This window comes from Sminthopsis crassicaudata, chromosome 4 (genome assembly GCF_048593235.1).
Source record: "Sminthopsis crassicaudata isolate SCR6 chromosome 4, ASM4859323v1, whole genome shotgun sequence".
Taxonomy (NCBI): Eukaryota; Metazoa; Chordata; class Mammalia; order Dasyuromorphia; family Dasyuridae; genus Sminthopsis; species Sminthopsis crassicaudata.
Genome location: NC_133620.1, coordinates 308,162,780 through 308,187,837, shown reverse-complemented (window position 1 = coordinate 308,187,837; position 25,058 = coordinate 308,162,780). Strand labels below are relative to the sequence as shown.

Here is a 25,058-nt window from a genome sequence, read left to right as displayed (position 1 = left end):
GCGTATAGAAATATGGAGATTTATTTCACTTAATTATACATTATTTAACAAGGGGTTTTGTCTTTTACATTCTCAAACAATTTGGGGTGGAAGGGAAAGAAGGTAAATATTTTCTGATTAAAATATTTCTTTTTTTAAAGAAGTAACTTATACTGGAAGTTTTCAAAATCCATTAATATTAATATTCAAGAAGTAGATATCAATAACTTCATCCTAATGAAGCCCACAAAAGACAAAGATGTCCCTGAGATCATTAGATCATCAATATCCTTGAAGTCAGTGAATGTTCCAGTCTAGCCTACGATCCAGATATCCTAAGTGAACATGCTATATATATATATATAGATAGATAGATAGATAGATAGATAGATATAGATATAGATATAGATATAGATATAGATATATAGATATAGAGATAGATATAGAGATAGATAGATATAGATATAGATATAGATATAGATATAGATATAGATATAGATATAGATAATAGATATATTATGCTGCACATAAACCCTCAGAGGACAAATACTTCTGTTTAACTAGTTGACGGTCATTGTAGCCTTTTACATTTTATATTTGCTTTCAACTGTTTTTTACAATTTTCACCCCCCAAAAAAATTTCACTTTTTTAGTTAACATGCACAGTTGATTGTTCTTGACCCAAAAGCTTTCAGGATAAAATCTATATTGCCTCCTTTAAAAGCACTCATATAGAACCAAACTTTTAAAAATATTTTTTTATTTTTTAATTTAGATTCATTAATTGGAACATAAAACATTTTCCCCCACATTCTCTTTTTTACCAGAGCTTCCCAGTTCTTACTCCTTGTCCTCCACCCTCAACTTTGAGAAATGGCAGCTTGTCAGAGAGGGGTGAAGAAGGAGGCTTGGAAACAACAGAATGCAGAGACTTCAGTTTTGTGTGAAAGACCTGAAGTACTGACATACATTCAATCAATAGCATCTTCTAGCTTTCTTTCTCATCTACTGCTAGGAAATCACATCATAGAATCATAAGAAAGATCCTTAAGCTCTTGGCAGTTTCCCCTCCATGTTGTTTTTCAGACTTCTCCATCTCACACACCTTTAAAGCTTCACTTGTTGCTCAATTTAACTTTATTTCACTGTCACAAAAATGTTCCAGCAAGAGTATGCACAACATGATTTGCCATAATAAATTCTACCTCTCAATGACTCAACTTTCTAAGAATTTAAGTTGCAGACAAGTTACCTCGCTACATTGGTGAAAGGATATCTACTAATAGTTTCCTACCTACCACCGACAAAATTATATATGCAATCCTACTAGGAATAACTGTCTATCCCACTAACCTGACTTATTCCTAGAGAATCAGTTCTCAGATTTGAGGAAATAAATTGTTCAAGCTTTCTGAAACCTACATGCCTATTCTTCAGTGTTACAAACTGAAATTCAGAATTTAAGTATCATAACTTCATTTACTATTCACCAAAAAAAAGTATTAGTAATTTCCATTCCATAAATTTTATTGCCAAATTTAGAATGAATCACTCTTCATTCCCACATGCTACCAGTTTTAGTATAAAAGGAAGGAAATGTTGAAGTTGTGGTGTAACTTGGAATCTGTAGCAGTGAGGTTTAGAAAGAAACTTTAAATGTGACAAAATCCTTTGAACTAGAAACCATTGCTTTTTCTTAGGAAAACCTTAACGTTGCTTCCAAATGCCTGTAGGCTTTTCTTTTTACATTCACCTGCTTATTGAGATCTGCTGCTAGATATAGATATTGTTTGGTGCATTTAGTATATACCTTTTCTATGTCCATGATAGCTTTTGGTTCATCACGACAGGTTTAACAATTCCAATGTGTATCTAATGTATTTTATTTGCAAAAACGAAATTAGATAATCTGACAAATGGTATTATTTTTCATTGAAATGGTTTAAGATTTGATTCTTTAGAAACCACTGTATAAAGTTATTTACCAGTTTAACTGCAGGACCAAGAGAAGATATGAGGATAATATGTTCCACTGGAAGTTTTGTTTATTTTGAAGTGCTTCAGCTTATCTCTTTTTTGAGTGCTGCAAATCCAAACTGTCTTGCAGGCACGCAAGAAACGGAGGGGCCCAAAACAGCCTTGGAGGTTTTCCGAATAGCCCCTAATAAAATTAAACTCCTAAAGATAATTGATTCTCAAAATCTATTATCTGTTTTTTACTCCAAGATCAGAACATGGGTTAGGAAATCCTTGGTTTGTTTTAATAGATTCCTATTCTCTGAAAGATCATGTCTTATCCCCCCATGCACAGATCATAATTTGAAATTCTAACATGGCTGTAATCCTTCTTCATTTATTAGATTTGCTAAGGTTGTATGGATTGCTGCCTCTAGTTTGCTAAAGACTTACTGGTTTTTTCTTTTCCCACCCACCCCAACTCATTTGCAGTCTCTGGGATAGTTTAGCAAGCTACAAAGAGTTAAAACAGCTGTGCTGATATTCTCTTGGCTGCTCCAAGTTCCAGGTCCAAGCAATAAGCTTCTGATTGGCTGAGCTCCTGTCAGTAGTAATGGTATCAGATATCAAACTTGAGACTTTTCTAAAAACTTGTAAGCAATACTCTCTGGTCCCTGGTAGGCTGTGACATCAGCCAAGAAAGCCTATGATGATCATAGTAACATCTGAGTAGGAGGAGATTCCTGCTGTCTGAGTAAGTAGCTCTGCACAGCAAGGGGTGAGCAGTTAGTTTTCTGTTAGTAATCAGCGTTCATTGCATCCAAACTGGTTTGAGGCACTGGCTGCTGAGAAGCAAGTCCCCAGAAAAGCACAACAAAAATTGGATGAATTCTGATTTATTGGCTGTGGTCATTTTGCCTCCTGGTTGATATCAGGGTAGGGTTTCTGGCTCGGGACTGCTTGCTGAGAATCATCATGACACTCCTGGGGTCTGAGCATTCTTTGTTAATTCGGAGCAAGTTTAAATCAGGTAGGGATAATTTAGTATTCCTCCTTACACTTCCTTCTGCAAATCTCATTTGCTTTTCACTAAATGTATTTGAAATTCCAAACAATGCAAATATAACAGATTGCTAATACTGTCACAGTTCTCACCTCCCCAATATTCTGCAGCAAATTTATATTTAAATTGGGGGTGATTATATTGTTCCTATTTTCTTGCTTTTCGTTATCTCTGTATTTCACTTTTGATTGTAACCACCCCTATTAATTTTCACTTCTTTTCATACCTAGTAAATTGGGTCATATGTGAAGAAGCCGGTTCTGAACAGGAACAAATAAGGAATCTCCAGTTTATGTTTTTTGGTATATAAAGTTATAATTCCTGAGAAGACCAACTTGGTACTAGTGTATTAGAATCTAGAGATCAGTTAGGATACAACTAATTCAAATAAACGCATTTCCAAAACAGAAAAGTCATTTTGGGGAAGTAAAAATAGCAAATTTATTTAAAATGACATCACTGCAGAAAAAAGTTTCTCCACAATCATCTGATATTTATAAACTGAGAATCTATCCCAAATCTTCTATGTTAATGGAGAACATAGAAACTTCTGAACAAGCATTCTCTCTGAATGAAGGTGAGTGAAGGGACCTGAAAAGGGCCAACCCCTCCTCAACAGAAAGTCTTTATTCAAACGAATACAGATAAAATCCAGCGAGTGAATATTCATATACAAGTGTGAATATTTTTTTTCCTCAACTTAATTTTTTCACAAAATACTGGTATGATTCAATTGGCTATGCAATTCAATATCTGGGGAATTATTTTTTTTGTATGATGTTTTATTTAGTAATATACATATATATATATATATATATATATATATATATATATATATATATATTAACCAAAAGTTGTATTTAGAAAAACCATAGAGTTTTCTTATTTCTAACCATTAAGTTTTCCAGAATGCCTCTTTTAGTTTTTGTTCCTCTATTTTATTTTTTTATTGAGAGGTTGCTTAAAATGATGATAGGAGTGAGGTATTTACCAGAAGTGACTTGGGTGTCTTTAAGTAGACTTAAGCAGTTACAGCATGAATAATGTTATCAAAACTTCAGAATATAAATGAAAAACACAACTCCAAAGAGGTTCAGTGTGGCGTGTGTCTGTGTGTCTGTGGGTATGTGTGTTTCTATCTTTTGAGATCTTAACATTGCAGTTGAACAGGTCTTTTCTCTATTTGGTCAAATGTGACAAATAGTCTGTTATTCATTGAAAGGCATCCTAAAGAGCTTAAATTTCTGTTAAGAATTGTGAAACAATACTGCCACCTTTCTGAAGAAGGGAGGATGCAGCCTTGTTTTGAGAGCCCCTACATTCTTTTCAAATGAGCCATTGCTGTTTTTAAAACTAATTTTTGCCTGGTTTGCCTGTAAAAGGATTTTGTGATGTTCTTGATAGTAGACTTACAAAACATACTTGTCAAATAAATCTTTCCTTACCGTAAATTTAAAGGGGGGAGTGAGCACATTCAATTCTTCCACAATTCATATGTCCCATCTTGTTGAATTTATGGAGTCATCTTCTTTAGCTAGTATTATTTCCCACAATATCTCATAAATTTGAAGTTGATTATACTGATATCCATGGTAATGCTTTTCAGTCTCTGATCAAAGGGATATTTCATACCAAAGATCTTATTTGGCATATTCATTTCATATTTCATCTCCCATGGCAAATGGAATGGTTAGTTGAAAAGAAAAATATAAAAATAAAATCAGATATGAGTAAGTCAGAACTTCAAGTCTAGAAACATTCAGCTTGGCAATCAAGAGTTATAAAGAGACTAGTAATATGCTAAGAAAATGTCAGAAAAATAAGGCAAATTAGAAACATTTTAGAAAATATAATGTTAGCAGCTCTCGCGTCTTTGAATTGGGAATTCTATATTCTGAAAAGGACATCTTTCTACAAAAAGTCTATTTTAGCTTATGATTAACAAGTAAGTAGAGGAGCTTTTATCGATTTTTGGCTCTTAGAGATAATATTTAATCTTTTATGGCTACTCCAGTTTTGTTCCATAATTTCTCTTTGTTATTTGCAATAGAGACTGAAATTATTTTGTGGAAAATATTTCTTTTTAAAGAAGCTAAATTATATATATGTATATATATATAGCTGACATTTCATATATAAAATGTTGATCAATTAATATCCCTTTTAAAAAAACTCTAGTTATGGACAGATTACAAAACTAAGTGAATAATAAATGATGAAGATTAAACAGGGCATGTTGTATAGAATATGGTTAAATAATACTAAATGTGTGAATTTGGATAAATGACAACTTCCCTAGATCTCTGTTTCCTTATTTGTACAATGAGAGATGAATGAAATATTCTCTTATATCCCTCCTAGCTCTAATATTCTGATTTTGTGAAAATTATAGAAATTAATGGCACATAAATTAATTAATTTCATTTACAATAACTGTTAAATTATCATTCTATATAGCAGTTCATGTAAGGTAAGCAGTTTATGAAAATGGCTATAAGTAATATTAGTTACATATAAATTCCATTTTTATAGTTTCTCTCTTTTTGTTAATTTTATTGTCTCCACAATTAGCATCAATATTGGAAATTTCCTTTCACATCACATAGATTTAAATCCTAATCTCATACACAAACATATAATATGACAATTATATATGTTAAAATACAGAGATCCTTCCTAATAGTCCTGTCTCTTGCTACTGGAGCCTAAGTTGATGTTTCCCATAATATTTCTATAGGTCTCCCTAGCAGGAGTGGGAACAGTGGTTGAAAATTGAGTGGTATATCTAGCTGTTCTTTTGACAGTCTTGTATTTACAAGAGTTTTGAGCATCCTAAGGCCATAAAGCTGTACAATAGAGTATAGACCTGACTGAGAACAGTGGTGTGGTAAAAAAGAGAATGTAGTGCAGCCAAAATTATCATGTTCAGCAAAATTATCTATAATATTGAATGAGAAAAAATGGACATTTAATGAACTTGCAGATTTTCAGTACTTTCTATCCACCAAAATGGAACTTAATAGAAAAAAGAATAAAGTAAAAAAGGGTGTAGCAGAGAACAAAATAACAATTTACAAAGAAATAAAGAAAAGATGGACACTCATGAATATAATTGGAAAAATGGAGACAGATTTTAGTTGTGCACAAGCAGGAAAAGTAATGGGGAAGAAGAGATACCAAGATATTAAAGGAGCTAGCTAAGAATATCTCTTCTTGACCAGGATTGAGTTATAGCTGTAATCAAGAAGCACTTGATGTGGTTGACTTCCTTTGCCCTCAGAACTCTCATAAAAAGGTCCCCCACAGTTTAAGACGTGCAATTCATAGCATGTTTGCTCAGGGAACCAGTGACCTCCTTTTTGAGAGGAATAAAAGCTCATTCCCTTTCATTCCCTCACCAATCTAACTACCCTTGAAAAGGCAGCTTATTGGGGACAGCTAAATATTGCAATGGATAGAGCACCATTACAAAAGTCAGGAGGACCTGAATTAAAATGTGGACTCAGACTCTTGCCAAAAAAAAAAATTTAATTGAGACAAATGTAGCTTATTGTTTTAATAACTTTGGATAACTTGCTAATTATATTATTTTGGATCTTATGTTTTTGTTACTTTAGGTTTTTGTCTTTGTTTCTATTGTTTTGTGGGCTCTATGATCTCACAGGTATAGGAAATTCCTGCCAAGAAAATTTTATTTGTACAAAAAGGAACTTGACTTCACAAACCAGATTCTACTCTTCAATATGTAATTTTAAAGAGTTTGCCTGGATCACTGAGAAGTTAAGTGACTTGTTCAGTTGTATTTGTGATTTCATTTGAGGTTTCATTTGGGATTTTATTTAGCAAAGATACTAGTTTGCCATTTTCTTCTTCAGCTCATTTTACAAATGAGGAAATTGAGGCAAATAGGATTAAGTGACTTATCCACAGTCACACAGCTAATAAGAGTCTGAAGTCAAATTTGAACACAAGAAGATGAGTCTTCCTGACTCCAGACTTGGCACTGTATCTCTTCCAACCCTAGCTGCCCTGCTGGAAGAAAGCTTGAATGTTTTAGTTTCTGAAAGAAATCCTCTTTGAAAAAACAAAATCTTTCTGTATGTGTGTGTGTATGTGTGTGTGTGTGTGTGTATGTGTGTGTGTATATATTGTGTAATGGTAGCCATCTCTAGGGAACATGAGTGGGAAGGAGGAGAGGAAGAGGAAGGAAAAAAGTAAAAAAAAGTTACATGATAATTTGATTATATATTTAAAAGGAATAACTACATTCATTTCCTTTTTGTTTGTTTTTTTCTCTCGTTCTTTTGTTCTGATTTTTCTCTCCTAATATGATTCACAAAGAAGTGCATATTTTAAAAGTTAGCATACGTGTATAACCAGAAAAAAAGCAATTAATAAAGAAAAATAAATAAATAAAAGAATTTGTTGTATATGATTGATTTAAAGTTTCACATACAATCATCTTTTTTTCTATTTTTCTATTTCATGGAAATGCTTATTTTATTTCTTAAGTTCAGAATAAAATAAATAAAAATTTAAAAAGAAAACAAATCTTCCTCTCTTCATAAAATATTATAAAATGCCTTTCACTCCATGAGTGACATTGTTTTGTTTTGTTTTGTCCAGAATATGATTTTTTTCTGTGTGGCAACCACCCAAAGGACTGCTGGAATGATACCAATCAGCAACTCCTTTTTTTAACTCGGAAAATTGCTTGGGGGACACTAATCAAAACATAAGTGACATATCAAGTTATTTCTTGTATTATCGAAGATAAAGAATTAAATTTCAGGATTACTCTGAACACTAGAAGTGAAATGGAGAAGAGAAAAGAGGGACAAGAAATAGATGGGTAGGTAAAAGCACAGAAAAGAGAAGCTGAGAGCAAAGAAGACCAACTTCACCTGACAAATGTTCAAATGTCATGGAAATATGACACTATAGGCAAGTAATGGATGGAGCCTAAATAAAAAAGGAATATCTTTGGTGTCAATTCAATGGCAAAGTGTGCATTTTAAAAACAAAACTAAAAGGGCTGACAAGACAATTTTCTAAATTCATGAAGATGTCTCATAAATGGAAGGTACTGACAATATGAGTTAGTGGAAAAAGAATTGTCCTAGATACAAAACAAAAAACATTAGCCAACAAATTTTTCTACATAAATATATTTTAATTTTAAAATTTTTGCATTGCCAAAAACTATCCTATTCCTTCAATGCTTTTAGGAATTTGAAAATTTTTGGAAATGGAAAAAAATTTAAATAAAATATATCTTATATATATATATTATATAATACATATTTTAAAATATGCATTTTATTTTAATAATATAATATATCTATATATATATAAAATGCTTTTTAAAGCCATTTTACACATATACATACATATATGGTATACCCACATACATATAAATTGATAAATAGGACATATGTACATTTGTAGATAGATTCTGTTAGTAATGATAGACAATTTGCTTTTGTTTTTGTTACTTTTTTTTCCTGGAACTATGATTTCTTTGACATAGGGAAATCCTGAAAAAGATATTTTCTTCCAATGCAGATAGGTACCTGTTTGCAACTTACATTTATACTTATAAGAATTTTGATTGAGGACAGTGATAAATCAAATGACTTACCCAGTATCATACAACTTCATTGACAAAGATGGAATTAAAATCTTACTCTGAGACTTGTATCACTTGAGCATCACAACTCTGTGTAATCAAAGTGCTATAGCTATTGTCATGGCCATTTTAATGATGAAGAAACTGAGGCTCAGGGAAGTTTTTATGACTTGTAAACCTACAGTCTATCCACTAAGCTATAATTCCTCTAACTCAGAACCATTGAAAACCACCATAGCTATCATAGAATTAGAATCATAGATTGTCAGAGCTGCAAAGAACATGCAACTAATATTAGAGAGGCTAATAAATGATAGAATTGGGACCCAAATTACTAATTCCCAGCTCTGTCCAATCCAAATAACTACTTGACTCATGGAAGATAGAATGAATCTACAGACTATCATGAATCTAAAAGACTGTTGGTACTGTATATGTAGGGAATATATGCTACAACTTTTAACTAGGATTCTGTGAAATGTTGGCAATAGAAAGACTTTGTGGCTTTAGCCTATGATTATATGATCCATTTATCACTGGAAAAACTATTAATCTCATCATATAGGAACATCAGAAATGCACATTGTAGAGCATAGAACAGGTGAAGAATTATTTTTTTCAGCTAAATAGAGGCTTTACAATCTAATGATTTTAATCTACAGAGAAAACAAAAACCTTATTAAACTTATTGTGTTGATTCAAGATTTAATTTCATAAAAGCAAAGCTACCTTAATTGTATCTAGTTTAGCTACACAAGTGCCCATTATATGTGCCCGATTGCACTTTAATTTGCTCTCCAATTACTATAGCTCTTCCTACCTTGTATTTATTTTTAATTTTTCCTTTCTTCTCTCCCTTCCTCTTCCCTACTTTTCCTTTTTTTCTCATCTTACCTTCTTTCTTCTCTCCTTCCTTTTCTTTTCCTCTTCTCTCCACTTCTTTTTTCCCCCTCCACTTTCACTGTGACCTTTGTGATAACATTGCCATTTTTCAGTTTTTTCCAGTAGAAGAAAAGCAATAGGAGTAAGCTGATATTCCCTGAACTTCCTATCCAATGTCTATAAGTGTAAGAATCTTTCTAGTCTACTTTGTGAAAATATTTGTAATGAAATACTGAAGTTTTCTTGATTTTATTGTGGTTGCTTCTGAAGTATCTTTGACTTATTTGAGTCAATCAAGAGATTTTAATTTAAAAAAATCATTGGTTAAGTATCTACATTTGTTAAATCAGTATAGATGTTGGAGATTCAAGGACAAAAAGAAAGGAAGAAAGGAAAGGAGGAAGGAAGGGAGGGAGGAAGGAAGAGAAGGAGGGAGAAAGGGAGGAAGAGAAAAAGAAGGGAGGGAGGGAGGAAGAAAGGAAGAAAAGAAAGGGAAGGAGAGAGAAAGGAAAGAAGGAAGAAAGAAAAAAAGGAAGGGAGGGAGGGAGGGAAAGAGGAAGAAAGAAAAGAAGTAAAGGAGGGAGAAAAAAAGAAGGAAAGGAAGAAGAGAGGGAGGAAGGAAAAAAGGGAGGGAGAGAGAGTTCAATTCCATTTGTGGCCACCACTAGTGATCCACTGTGGGTATTAATTAAACAATTTGTTCTTCTCAGATTCCTCAAGGCAGTTGTTTTGCCACTTAATCATGACCTTTACTCTCTATATGGGTTAATATAGGTTCTCATATAAGTCTAAAACTATGTGTGAGTGATCTATTAGACATATATTTCTTGGTCTTGGGTTCCTTTCTCTAACTCCCTAGAGAGCTATCTTGATTCAGGTCCTCTTCCATTTGGCTCTCTAAGAAATTCCTGTCTCTTCTATCTCTCTCACCAAAACTTAAGTCTATTCCCTGAATTATAATTTGTATAATTAGAAAATCTTTGACCCACAGTAAATTGAACTTAAATTTTAATTTTGTCTGACCAGGTTAGAAAGTACTAAGGGATAATATTCCTCTTTATACCCTTAGTTCACCAATACATTCTATGACATTAAATATATTTTAAAATGTCAACTTAGTCCATCAGTCTGTTTCTCCCCTTCTTTCTCATCTATTTCCTTTGTCCTTCCTTTGCTAACTCTCATACTCTTTCTCTTATTTGGATAGAATATAAAACTAAAGTGTATTTTTGTATTATTTTCTCCATCTTTCTATTTTCGTTTGCTGTTTGATTTTTATCTTTCTGTGAATTTTTCTCTTGTTTCATCGATATTTAGAGTTTTGTGTTTCTGTCTTTCTTCACAGTCTTTAATCTTAATGTAAAACTAAAGTAAGCATTGCTATTATTTGTTAGATTTATTGAATAAATGTATTTGTCTTCAGTTTCTAAAGTGGAGAAGTTTTTCTATTGTATACTCTCTCTGAAATCAAGCAAATATAAACAAAAAATTCTCCTTAATTTAAGGTTTTTGGTTTTTTTAGTGACATGGTCTTTATTTTATAATTTTGTTTCCAATTCCTTGCTACCCTAAAAAAAGTACCACTTTGAATAAATTATTGCTTATGGAACTTTTTTTCTTTCTCATTTTGACTGCCTTGATAAAAATATGTCTACCAATAGTATTTGTGAGTCAAAGAATATCTTTTAATAAATTTATATTAATTCATTCCTTATGAAATCTCTTTATGTATATGTATGTTATATATATATATATGTAATATAAAATAAAGTATATGTATGTATATATACACACACACATATATATAATAATTATCTGAGATATTTGACAAAAAGAGTTTTTAAAAACAAGAAAGGATCCTTTCTTATCTCTGTTGCATTTTATTCTTGTAAAAGTTTTAAATTTTCATTTATTATTATTTCAAAATCAGTTGATGTTTTCTGATCTTCTCTTTCCTTATTTTGTTCAGAATTTCCCAATTAGAAGAGAAAAAGGCCATTCACTACTTTGGATAGAGGATGGATTCATTAGAAAATAATGGAAATAACAATTTTACAACAGAAATAATTTTGTTACATGAAATTAAAAAAAAAGTTGCATAGACAAAATAAAAGCATCTAGAATAAGAGGAGGGAAAGTTGATTGGAAAAAGAAATTTTGTTAATAAATATTCCTGATAAATGATGGTCCAGATATTAGAAAATTAAGAGAAATATAAAAGACCAAGAAAAAAGTGATCAAAGTACATTTTTTAAAAACCTGTTTAAGCAATAGCTTATAAATATAGTGTGATTAATACTCTATTTAGTATTGTCTAAATTATGATTATTTCTTTTTTATATTTCTTTTGCTTGACAATATTCACAAACTGAATATTCTATAAATTTTTCTGTAAAAATGTCTCTAATGCCCTTTTTTGTTGAAAGCTCATACTCTTTCATTAACAATTAGCTTCAATATAGTAGGATGCATTATTTCAAATGGAACTCCACATTTTTAGAGCTTCTGATTTTGAATATGGCATTCCATTGTCTTCTTTGGCTTTTTGTGAATGTTCAAAAATTTTACATAATCTAGGTTGTCATTACTTAATTTTTGAATGTTTTTCTCATAGATGCTAGAAATTATATTTGTTTGATATATTTGATAGTAAATATTACCAAAGTTTCAGGAAATTAAGTTTCAAGGATGTGATCCCTGTCTACCCCCCAAATCTGCTGGTGATCTGGTGGTGACTTTTTGTAACTTGGTGTTCAGATTTTTTTGAGGTATCATGCTCTTCTGAAAGATAAATTATCCTTATCTCTTTTTCTCTTTCAGCTATATTTGTTTTATTTTTTATTGTGAATTGAGCAACTATCAAATACAATCTTACCAATATACAAAAAAGAGTTAATATGAAATCACAAAAATTATGTAAATTGTATGTTTTATTAAATATTTAAACTAAATTTCTATTGATATCTTCTTTTATCATAGTTTTCCCACGTATAAAGGAGGTGACCTTTTCCCTCTTCCAGAAAGCCATCTCATATGACAAATAGCAATTTTAGAGAAGAAAAAAGTCAGCACAACTAATTAATACATTGAAGTACTCTGAAAATATGTGTAACACCTGTGGTCCTCCATCTGATGTCTTTATTCAAATCCTACTTGAATCTTTACAGATTTGTTAGACTTGCTTTTTAATTTTTTTCTGTGTAGTTGTTCTTTCCATTTACATTGTTGCAGTTACTGAGTATATTGTTTTTGTTGGCTCCACTTAATTATCTCTATATCATTTTTTCCCCCTGAGTCTGGGGTTAAGTGACTTGCCCAGGGTCACACAGCTAGCAAGTGTTAAGTGTCTGAGAGCAGATTTGAACTCGCGTCCTCCTGAATTTAAGGGGGGTGCTCTATCCACTGCGCCACCTAGCTGCCCCCTATATCATTTTTAATAGCTCTTTCCAAATGCTTTATATGTGTCCCAGAAATGTTGTTAGATTGCTTCATCATTATAATTTTTCTTTTAAATAATTGCTAATTATTTTTGTGATGTGTTCTTTAACCTACTCATTATTTAGGATCTCATTGTTAAGTCTCTGTTTGAATCCATATATTTTGTTTGGGATCCTGGAGCCAATTACTTTTTATTGTGTTATGATCTAAAAAGGATATATTAACTATTTCTGTTGTTTTACATTTGTTTGCAATATCTCCTTCTCTTTCTACATGGTCAATTTATGTAAACATTCCACATAGGGTTTTTTATGGCATTTGGAAGATGCCATAGGTCTTGCAACTCTCCAGCAATTTATTCACTTGCATCGTTGTCCTTTTGTTTATCTTTCTGTTAGACTTGTCTAAAACTGAGAAGGAAAATTATAGTTTTTGTCACAAATGGGTTACTATATCTTCTTGTAGATCAGTTTATATTTCCTTTGTGATTTTGGATACTAAGGCATCTAGAATATATACATTTATGTTTGTTTTTGCTTTGTCAGAAATATGACAACTCCTGTATTTATTATAGTACCTTGATAATTAGTAATTTTTTAATCTTTATGTTTTTGTTTTTAAATGTGTTTCTCATAAACCAGATAGTAGAATTTTATTTTCCTATCTAATATTACTCTTATTAATTTTTTGAATTAAAGTTCACAAACCAGTTACAATTATGAAATTTAGTTTATATTTTCCTCAATTTGTCTTTAATAGAGTTTTCAAGTTATAATTTCCAGCATCATTTCCTGCTATAAGCACAGTACTTTGTTTCTTTAATTATTTTACCTTAGTATTTTTAAGGTGACCCTGCTACTACTGGCTCTTTTCTTCCTCAAGTCAATTCCCTCCTCTCTTTTGTTGCTGCTTTCCCTTTGGAATCTTGCTTATTTATTAACCTTTGTTTCTCTTTTGTTTTTAACTGGCTATATAATTCTTCCTTTTCCTTCCCTATTAGTTAATTAATTAAAATCTCCCTTTTTATTTTCTTCAACTAACATTGTTTACTTTTTTTTTTTCATTTTTTCTTTTTTTGAGCATAGGATTAGGCTTTAAGTGACTTTTGGATAGTCAGAACTATTTGCAAATAGATGTTGTGTTCTTTCCCACGGATTTAATGGAGTGCTACACAGTCTTCCCTGCAATTCTCCACATAGTACCCTGCTCAGCTACCTCTATTCCTTGTTTCTCTGTAGTTCAGAAAACTTCCAGGTTGCTGTTAGGGGATTGCAGCCCTGGCACTCTTTTGCTCTTGAAAATTTGTTACCTCCGTTGAGTTCTTGGATCTGTTAGTGTGACTTTTGCTGCTAGTAGTTAAGTAGGGGAGCACTGCTTGAATGAGCTCAGTCAGAGTCAATGAGAATCAGTTTGTGGTATTTTTTTAATTAACTTTCTCTTTTTTTAAATTTTGAGGCTCTCAAACCCATTAACACAATTGAAGTTGCTTTATCTGTGAAAAATTTCTGTTTTCAAGAGGTTTGAGAATTTGTGGGATTAGAGAAAATGTCTAGTCCTCCATCTTATTCATTAAGTTTTCTAATAAGGCAACTGTGTAGTACAGTGGGTAGAGTACTAGACCTGGTTGGAATCAGAAAGAATAGTCAAGAAAGTATTTATTAGCTGTGTAACTCTTGGTAAGTCACAACCTTCATAACCTTAGCCTCATCTGAAAAATGAGAATAATAATGGTGCCAATGGTTATTATGAAAATAAAATGAGATAATATTTGAAAAGTACTTTCTATATGAAAATAATAGTTAATTGCAGTTATATGGGGTTTATGGTTTACAAAATTGCGGCTTGCACAGATAAGTGCCTGAGGTAAGATTTGAATTCCTTCTTGACTCAATGTCCAATATCCCTTTCATCATGCTCATTTGCTGAGGGAGATGACTAATCCCAGCTGAACTTTCAAAATCCATTCCTTCAGAGATATGCTGCCTGTGCTTTTGTCACCTCCCCATCCCCAGTTGCCTACCCTTTCCTGTCAGTGGCTGTGCACAAGCAAAGTCTGCTGCTTCTTGTTTTTGAGTTGAGGTGGTTCAGGCTGAATAATTGCCAAAAAAAAAAAAAAAAAAAAAAAAAGACCATGGAAAGACCTTTATCTACTCAAATCCCAGAATCAGACTTGCAGATACAATCGTGTTTTGTTATTTGTTCTCATTTTGTCTGTGAGAAGATCTGATTGTTTTTTGTTGTATGTTTTTGTTTTTGTTTTTTTGAGGGGGGATGCTTACTGGAAATTCACAATATTTTAGCTTGCCAATCTTATTTCATCTTTTTGTTCAGTTGCAATTTCACCCAGAGTAGTTTTTCTATTTTCTTATGGATTCAGGTTTACATAAAAATTAGAATAATCAGCATTTGCTAAGCACCTTAAGATTTGTAAAGCACTTTATATATACTATCTTATTTGATCCTCACAACAATTCTATGAGATGGGACTATAATCCTCATTATACAGATGACATTCTGAAACTGAGAGAGGTTAAATGATTTATTCTGAGTCACACAACTAATAAGTATATAAGGTAGGATTAAGCCTCAGCTCTTCCTGACTCTTAATTCTAGCCTTCTGTCTTCTGTGCTATCTAATTTACCTTATATAACTGATGAATATGTTCTTTTTATGAGGTTTTTGGCTTGTAGAGATGTGAGAAAAATAACTATTCTGCTATTTTGAGAATCACAATGCTTCTCTGCTCCTTAATTTGAGGAATTCATTTTTTCATTTGTAAAATCAGAGGAGTTTGAACTAAAATATCTTCAAATTCTCCACTAGCTCTAAATCGTATAATTTGAGTAAGCAAAAATATCACAAAAAAAGTCAGAATATCTATTTTCTAATTATGGGTGTAGCACTTCATGTTGTCATACACCCTCACATTTGGGGCTCTAAAAATAGATACCAAAAGTTCAAGGTACTCTCTGGGTCTGTATCCACTTAAAACTTATTAAAAGCTTATTAAATTACTCAATATTTTTATAGTCAGCCAGAAGACGAAATTAGTTCAAAGTTTAATGAAATAACATGGTAAGAAAAGTATCAATAGTACATTCTCCCATCTCAAAACCTAGGGCACACTTTCTTACAAATTCATACAATATCACAGAGAGAGTAGATACAGATAGAAATTACACTTGACCATATACACAAGGAGAACATGTCTTTTGGGAACATGTATGGGGTGGCAAGAATATATTTTCAATGATCCAGGACTACTGATGTTTTAGGGGCATTATTATACTGCTTTCACTTAGCCATTTCCTCTGGCTGTGAAAAATCTTCTTAAGGTGGCAATTGGTCATTATTTCACTGGTCTAATAGTGGTTGCTGGGCATCACCTTTCTGATCTGAGATGGAACCTGGAAGCTGGTGGCTATGGTACATGTTATTTCTATTACCAGTTTCTGGACTTTTCAGGTCTTTTCATATCCAATCAATTTGCCAAATCTTATAATGTCTACCCTCTATAACATCTCTCAAATTCATCTTCTTCTCTGCCTCCACATTTAGCTTCATAGTGCTCTACATTGCAAAAGTCTCTTAATTGGTTTTCTTGCCTCTTACTTCTCCCTACTCAAATGTACTTCCACACAGCAGCCAGTGATTCTTCTTGAGCACAAGTCCACCTCCTAGATTCCCTAGCATTCTTCCATACTTAGATTAAGTTCCAGTTTCTATAGAAATGGGTCCTCCTAACCTCTACTTCCCTATATATATCATTATCTTTTCATGTAGATATAAAGAGATAGATGTGTTATATGTATATATAATATCTATGTTTTATATTTATGTATATAGATGTGATATGTATGTATGTATGTATATATATACATATATATATAATCTATCTATCAATTATTTGCATGTTGTCTCCCTCATTAGAATGTTAGCTGCTTGTATCTCTAGGGTCTGAATCCCAAAGAGATCATAAAAAAGGGAAAGGGACTCATGTGTACAAAAATGTTTGTAGCAGCTATTTTTATAGTGGTAAGGAACTGGAAACTGAGCATCAGTTGGGAATGGCTGAATCAGTTATGGGATATGTATGTTATGGAATATTATTGTTCTATAAAAACATTGTTCTATAAGAAATGATCAGCAGGAAGATTTAAGAAAGACTTGGAGAGACTTATGTGAATTGCTGCTAAATGAAATGAGTAGAACCAAGAGAACATTATGTGATGATCAACTCTGACGAACATGGTTCTTTTCAACAATGAGGTGATTCAGGCCAATAACAATAGATTTGTGATGGAGAGAGCCTTCTGCATTCACAAAGAATTACACTCAATTTTGCTGAATATTATTCTTGATTGTAATAGTAGATTTTTGGCTTTATGAAATATTAAATTTCATGATCTCTGCTCCTTTATTATGGTAATTTATACATCTTTATTCTAGTTTCTGAATATTTTCTTTCTGGCTGCTTGCAGTATTTTTCCTTAACCTAGAAGTTCTGGATTTGGGTTATAATGTTCCTAGAAATCTTTATTTTGGAATTTCTTTTAGGAGATAATCAGTGGATTCTTTCAATTTTTACTTTTGCATCTGGTTCTAAGATATCTGAGCAGTTTTCTTTTGTGATTTCTTAAAATGTGATGTCTAAAATATTTTTTCTGTTGGTTTCCTGTTAGTGCAATAATTCTTAAATTATTTCTCGTCAATCTGTTTTCTCCTTTTCCTGTGAGAGATTTTATATTTTCTCATTAAATACACTTCTATCTATATATTAACTACATATATATCACTTCATATAAAGTTTATTTATTTTACAAATTTTATGGAATAGAAACATTTTAATGAAATAATATAACAGAATATGCCTAACATAATATAATAATTATACATAAGCTTTATTTTGGTGTTTAAACTTTTTATTTGAACAAAGGTTTGTAGTATTTAATTCAAAACTAAATAATTGCAGTCTTAAAAATAAATATACTTATACTGCAATTGCAAATATCATTTCAATTTTAATATGTGTATCCATATAAATATCTTTATACATATATACACTTGTGCGTATACATGTGTATGTATATATTCATTCATATGTGTATATATACACATACACACATATATACATATACACATGTGCATATGTATGTATGCATATATAAACTTTTTTTCATATGTAAACTTTTATAAGGAAAGAATCTTCAGTTGTGAATTATAGAGTTCAAGGCAGAAATTGGTCTTGATGCTGCAATGAAAGGTAACATAAAGTTTATTTCTACCAAAAAAAAATTTGTGAGGGCTTGTGATGGTTTAAAGATGGTTTGTAATTAACAAGCACAAGCACAGTGATTATGGATTTCAGATGGTCTGATATTTGTGTTGTAATAATATAAGCATTTATAACATTTTGTTCTTGATCACCGTGATATACTAATGATATATGATTATAGTTTAAGATGGCTATTCTAGTGCAGTGTGAAGAACACAAATGAAGGAATATGTGTGTGTTTAACCATCTATTTGGAATCTGTTTAAGTTGTAGTCTCAAAATTTTATGGCAGCTTGGAAATAATTTTGATAGTAAGTTGAAAAATAGCATGAACACAAAGTGCTTAGTTAGAAGTGTTAGAAATTCAGCCAAAGAATAATTAATTATGGCCAAATATGGATGCAATAATAATTTAACATTAAGAAAACAATCAACATGATTAATCATATTAAAAGCCTAAGCATTTCAAAACATATGATCATCTGAAAAAATGGAGGGAAATCATTTGACAAAGAACAACACCCATTTATGCTGTGTCTTATAAAATATGGTCAAGGAAAGACATTTTTTTATATCATTAATCAACTAACTAAAACAAAAAATCAAAGAAGAAATATTATTTATTAGAAATGTGATAGCAGATAAATAGACATCCTACTGTTCTTACAATTATCTGTTACAGTTTTGAAGATGCTAATAACAGCAATAATACAAAAGAAAGAAATTAATGGCTCAAAAATAGGTAAAGAGGAGACAAAAGTATGTAATCATCAGTTATAGTCATGTTACTTTTCAATTCCCTATTATCCATTTTTGTTTCATCTTTATACTCTGCTAGATCATTCTTATTAGCAGAGAAAATATGTAAACAATAATAGATGATATGAAGAAAGAAGAACTAACAGTTAAATAGTTCTTTTTTTTCATATCATCTATTATTGTCACAGTATGTATCCTTAGTAATGGTCCTATTTTTATTCAATTCTTCTTTTCTCCTTCAACATAGTTATTAAAAGCCGTATTTTCTTGGCTTTAGCAGTTTCATAAACCTCAACTTAGCCTGAGTTTTAGCTTTCTTCTGCTGAATTTGAAAAACATTTTTAAGTGCTTTCTTTGTGTCAAGAATTATGCTCAGTGTTGAAGGCTCAAAGACAAAAACAAAATTGTTCCTGGCTTCAAGAAATTTATATTATCTTATAGGTACATTTTTATCTTCATCTTCCTTTATATACTTTTCCTCTATGTACCCTTTAAGCATTTGTTATTCAAATCTAAACCAGTTAATATGTAAGTGTATTGGTTTCTTTAGGTAACTCCCCATTTTCCTCCTCAATCAACTTTTTCTTTTTTCTTTAGAAATTAATTCTTAGATCATGAAATCATATGTTTCTTTTCTCTGAACTGTTTGAAACACTTTCTCTCAAATTTTAAGATGCATACCTGACTTTGTTCAGCTTTTCTCTTTTATTTTCCAAATTCTAAGACTTTCTTCCAATGTTCACATCATTTCTCCTTTAGTAGTTAATTCTTCCTTCTCAGTTAAAATCAGGTCTAAAATATTAGTCTCTTCTGTATTTTCTTATCTTTAATTACTAAAGAAAGCCAATTTATTATTAGCTGCTCTGCTATTGAAGATATGACTCCAAATCTAGCACTTTTTTTTATCACTATGTCACATTCAAGGTCCAACTTCTTCACTTTACAAATAAGAAAATTGAAGCCTGGACTTGTTAGAGACCTGACCAAAATCACAAAATTTATTAATATCAGATCTAAAGTTTGGAACGAAGTCTCTTAGCTCCCAAGCAAGAGCTCTTTCTCCTGTGTCATATTCCAACAGAAAACTTGCTCATGCTAGTGGTGTAGTGGTGAACAAAGTTACCTTATAAGAAGATGACTTAGATTTGACTCACTGCCAATGCCATATCTGAGAAACATTCTGGCATAATGGAATAAGCACTGGCTCTAGAATCAGAGGACCTTTTTTGATGACGACTTTGGTCCTAACTCCCTGTGTGGCCTCATTCATTTCATTTTGTTTCTTTTTCCCTTAATTACCTCCTGTATAAAATGAGAAGAGTGATATTTGTACATTCAGAATGACATTCTAATGCCTAACCTGTTTTACATTTAGCAAAGTCCTTTGTGGAGGACAATTTACATAGCAAATTATTTTTTTTCAAGTTCCCTGTATCCTAGCAATGTGACATTTTCAAACAGTAGCACAAAAATCTTTAAATAGAAAAATAGTTGTTTCCACCCTATTGTGACTCACTGACAGCCACAGGGATTCTTCTAAAATTTTCCTAAAAATGTAATTTTTGAGCTGGACCCAAATAGAATATTTCAGTCAAAGAGACACATTTTCCACTGTCTAAAATGAATAAACATTGGATTGGGACAGAATGTGTTTTGTGACCTTCAGAAAAGCATTGACTTTTGACAAAATTTTGATGATACCTTTTTATGATATATTCAGAACTTAAGATCATTCTGGAGTCCTATCATAGGCGAGATTCATGTCATTCCAGGAAAGCAAATTGGTAATTGGGGGGGGGGGGAGAAAAGGAACTTTCTTTAAATGTTATGTCAATCACTGGGTCAGTTGTGTCAAAGCCAAGATCTTAGGCTCTGAGATCAATTGAGCTATGTCTATTAATAGGGGGAATAACACATTTGGTCAAAAAATATCTTTTCCTGATTTATTTGTTTACATCAGAGATATTAAAACTAGGGCTGTCTGCCATACTATATATGTGGAGGGATCAGATTAAAATAGAATTGACTAAGATTTAATAAAATAAATAAAAATACAGTTAAGCAGAAACTTTTTTTCTTTTTTTAAAAAAAAGAGCTCAGGTGAACTCTGACTTTTAAAAATATAGGCAGCCAATCAAGGAAGCTACCAACGCAAAAGACTCCATGTTAGGCCCTGAATATTAAGAAATAAAATGTTTTCTTTATAATTCTGTGAAATAAATATTGAGACTATTACCATTCTATTTCCAATAACAAAGAAACTGAAGCTCAGAGAATTTAAGCGACTTGCCTACAGTTAATAAATCCAGTTAATAAACATTAAAATTCAAACTCAACTTTCTTGGTTCCTGTGTTTGTGTCCTTGAAGTTTGTGTCTCCTATTCCCAGAGGGGGGGGGGGGGGAAAAGATGAGGTAGATGGTCTGTGGGCCCTCTGTCTAAGCAAAGTGGTCTGTAGAACAAAAGGATTTTAAAACTTTTCTTTGGAAATGCACACATACTATATATATTTAACCTTCTCATTGAAAAGTATTGTTTATCACACTTAATCAATGAACACTTGGTGCTAAAGAAGGAGCATTAAACTAGCAATTAAGGCACCTGGATTTTATTTTCAGCATTGAGTAACTGTAACTCATTTTCCTCATCTGCAAAATGAGTTGAACAAAATGAATAATTTTTTCTCATTTATACTTTAAAAAACACAAATTTTTAACTCCCTAAAATATTTGATGAAGAGAAAGGAGAAAAAAAGAATAGAATGATGAGAGAAGAATTGATTCTTGTTAAGCTGACATATTTTTCCTACTTTCTTCAGGCCTATTTATTTAAAATCCTTTTTTTTTTGGGGGGGGGGAGGTGGTAGGATTGTTTATTTTTTTTAAATTTTTAAAGCTTTTTATTTTCAAAACACATGCATGAATAATTTATCAACATTGACCATTGCATATGCTTGCATTTCAGATTTTCTCCTCCATTCCTCCACCCCTTCCCTAGATGGCAAGCAATCCAATATATGGTATACATGGTAAAATATATGTTAAATCCAATATGTGTAAACATTTATACAATTCTCTTGCTGCACAAGAAAAATCAGATCAAAAAGGAAAGTAAATGAGTAAGAAAACAAAATGCAAGTGAACAACAACAAAAAGACTGAGAATGTTATGTTGTGATCCACATGCATTAACATCCATTTAAAAAATTTTTGAGTTTCCAAATTCTCTATCTTCCTACCAGTCCTCTCTCAGGAAGCAAGCAATATGATTTCATTTATAACATGAACAATGCAAAATATATTTCCATGTTAGCTGTTAAGGTGAAACTTTTTTCAAGGCCTTTGCTCTATTTTCTTTTTTCTTTTCTACTCCAATTGCTTGTGTGTTACCATTACATCTATTGCTTGCTTAACAGATCCAGTGGTGAAATGTTTTTGTTTTGTTTTGTTTTGGGGTGTATGTGTGTGTATGGGTGTGTGTAGCAGTATTTAATAGTAAATTTCTTGGAGGTATAGGGTATGCTTTACCTAAGCCCTAAACTTTTTGTTTTGTTATTAAATACGAGATATTTAATGAATATTTATTTAATAAAAAGGTACTCATCAGAGCAGTTTCCCAACTCTAACCTAAATCTCTTTCTTAGTCACATTTCCTAATCTGTGACAAGGAATAATTTGCCTATTAGATTTTTGGAGAATGTAGAAATGTATGACCGAAGAAGAACTAGAGAACATTATTAAAGGCAAAATGGATAACCTTGTTTACATTAAATTTAAAAGTTTTTGCACAAACAAAACCAAGAAAAACAAGGTTAAAAGGGAAGTACAAAGCTGAGAAAAAATTCTTTACAGACCATATTTCTGATAAAAGTCACATTTCTAAAATATATAAAGAACTATGTCAAATTTGTAAGAATATAGGTCATTCCTCAATTGATAAATGGTTGAAGGATCCAAAAATCTGATAGGTAAATTATCCCTTTATTCTCCTAATTTGTTTATGGTAGCCTCCTTTATGCCCAAATCATGTATCCATTTTAATTTTGGTATGGAGTATGAGATGTAGGTCTATACCAGGTTTCTGACATATTATTTTCCAGTTTTCCCAGCAATTTTTGTCAAATAGTGAGTTCTTATTCAGAAGCTGGAATTTGAAGGTTTATCAAATACTAGATTGCTCTAGGCCTTGATTATAGTGTCATGTGTATGTAAATTATTCCACTGATCCACCACTCTATAGTATAGTTTTAGGTTTGGTACTGCTAAGCCACTATCTTTTGTAATTTTTTTTTTCATTAATTCCCTTGATATTTGTGACCTTTTGTTCTTCCAAGTGAATTGTTATTAGTTTTTCTAGTTCTATAAAATAATGTTTTGTCAGTTTGATTGGTATGGCACTGAACAACTAGATCAATTTAGGCAGAATTGTCATTTTTATAGCTTGGCCTATGTATCCTATGACATCTTTCCAATTCTTCAATCTGACTCTATTTGTGTGAGAAGTCTTTTGTAATTGTGCTCATATAGTTCTTGGGTTTGTCTAGGCAGATAGACCCCCAAGTATTTTATTTTGTCTACAGTAATTATAAAAGAAATTTCTCTTTCTATCTCTTGCTGATGGGCTTTGTCAGTAATATATAGAAATGCTGATGATTTGTGTAGGTTTGTTTTATATCCTGCAACTTGCTAAAGCTGTAAATTGTTTTCAGTAGATTTTTGGATAATTTTCTAAGATTCTGTAAGTATATCATCATATAATCTGCAAAGAGTGATAATTTTATTTCTTCATTGCCTACTCTAATTCTTTTAATTTATTTTTCTTTTCTTTTTTTTTTATCACTAATGCTAACATTTCCAGCACAATGCTGAATAATAATGGTGATAATGGACATCTTTGTTTTACCCCCAAAGTTACTAGGAACATATCCATTTTCTCTTCATTACAAATAATGCTTGCTGGAGGTTTTAGATACATACTGTATATTATTTTAAGTAAGATCCCTTTATCCCTATGCTCTCTAATGTTTTTTAATAGGAATGAGTTCCATATTTTGACAAAAGTTTTTTCTGCATTTATTGAGATTATTATGTAATATCTGTTGGTATTGTTATTGATATGATTGATTATGGTAATAGTTTTCTTGATATTGAACCAGCCTTGCATTCCTGGAATAAATCCCACTTGGTCATAGTGTGTTATTCTGCTGATAAGTTGCTGTAATCTCTTTGCTAATATTTTATTTAAGATTTTTATATCAATATTCATTCAGGAGATTGGTCTATAATTTCTTCCCTCTGTTTTGGCCCTTCCTCATTTAGATATCAGTGTCATATTTGTGTCATCGAAGAAATTTGGCAATACTTCTTCTTTACCTATTTTTTGCCAATAGTTTACATAATATTGGAATTAATTGTTCTTTAAGTGTTTGATAGAATTAACATGTGAATCCATCTCTCCCTGGAAATTTTTTCTTAGGGAGTCCATTAATGGCTTATTCAATTTCTCTTTCTAAAAAAAGTACTTTATTTCCTCTTCTGTTAACCTGGAAAATTTACATTTTTGCAATTATTCATCCATTTTGGTTAGATTGTGCAAAATAGCTCTAATTTTTTTATTTTTTATTTTTTCATTGGTGATGAGTTCACCCCTTTCATTTTTGATGCTGGTGATTTTTTTTTTCCTTTTCTTTTTTCCTTTCTTAACTAAAGATTTATCTATTTTATTATTTTTCTCATAAAACCAACTCAGTTTTGTTTGTTAGTTCAAAAGTTTTGGTTTCTATTTTATTAATCTCTCCTTTGAGTTTCAAAATTTCTAATTTGGTATCACTACCTTATCTCTAAAAATTTCTATACTCAACTGAATGATTAAATTATCCCCTCTTAAAGCCAAAATTGATAAGATCAGGCTTCAAACAATGCTCATCCCCCTCCCTTCTTTCCCTGGATTGTAACTGGTCTTTTATACATCTTTATGTACACTAATTGCCCCATTATACCTCCCCTTAATGTCTCACCCCTTAATGTCTTTTTCTTTGATATCCAGCCTCCTTTTTTGGTCATGATCTTCAGGTAGGCC

At 31.6% G+C, this 25,058-nt stretch overlaps 1 protein-coding gene across 10 annotated transcripts in view; it reads left to right on the top strand.

Annotated features, from left to right (window-relative positions):
- Window positions 1–2,553: 2,553 nt before the first annotated feature.
- Window positions 2,554–25,058, top strand: part of MYOCD (myocardin) — a 123,839-nt gene continuing 101,334 nt past the window's right edge. For 3 of the 10 annotated variants that reach the window (XM_074312034.1, XM_074312040.1, XM_074312038.1), the window contains exon 1: window positions 2,893–2,965. Coding sequence is in view for 2 of the 10 variants with exons in the window: in XM_074312031.1 (XP_074168132.1) it covers window positions 2,911–2,965 (55 nt within the window). In the remaining 8 variants the exon portion in view is untranslated. The other 7 variants (XM_074312037.1, XM_074312041.1, XM_074312039.1 and 4 more) reach the window with 3 other exon arrangements.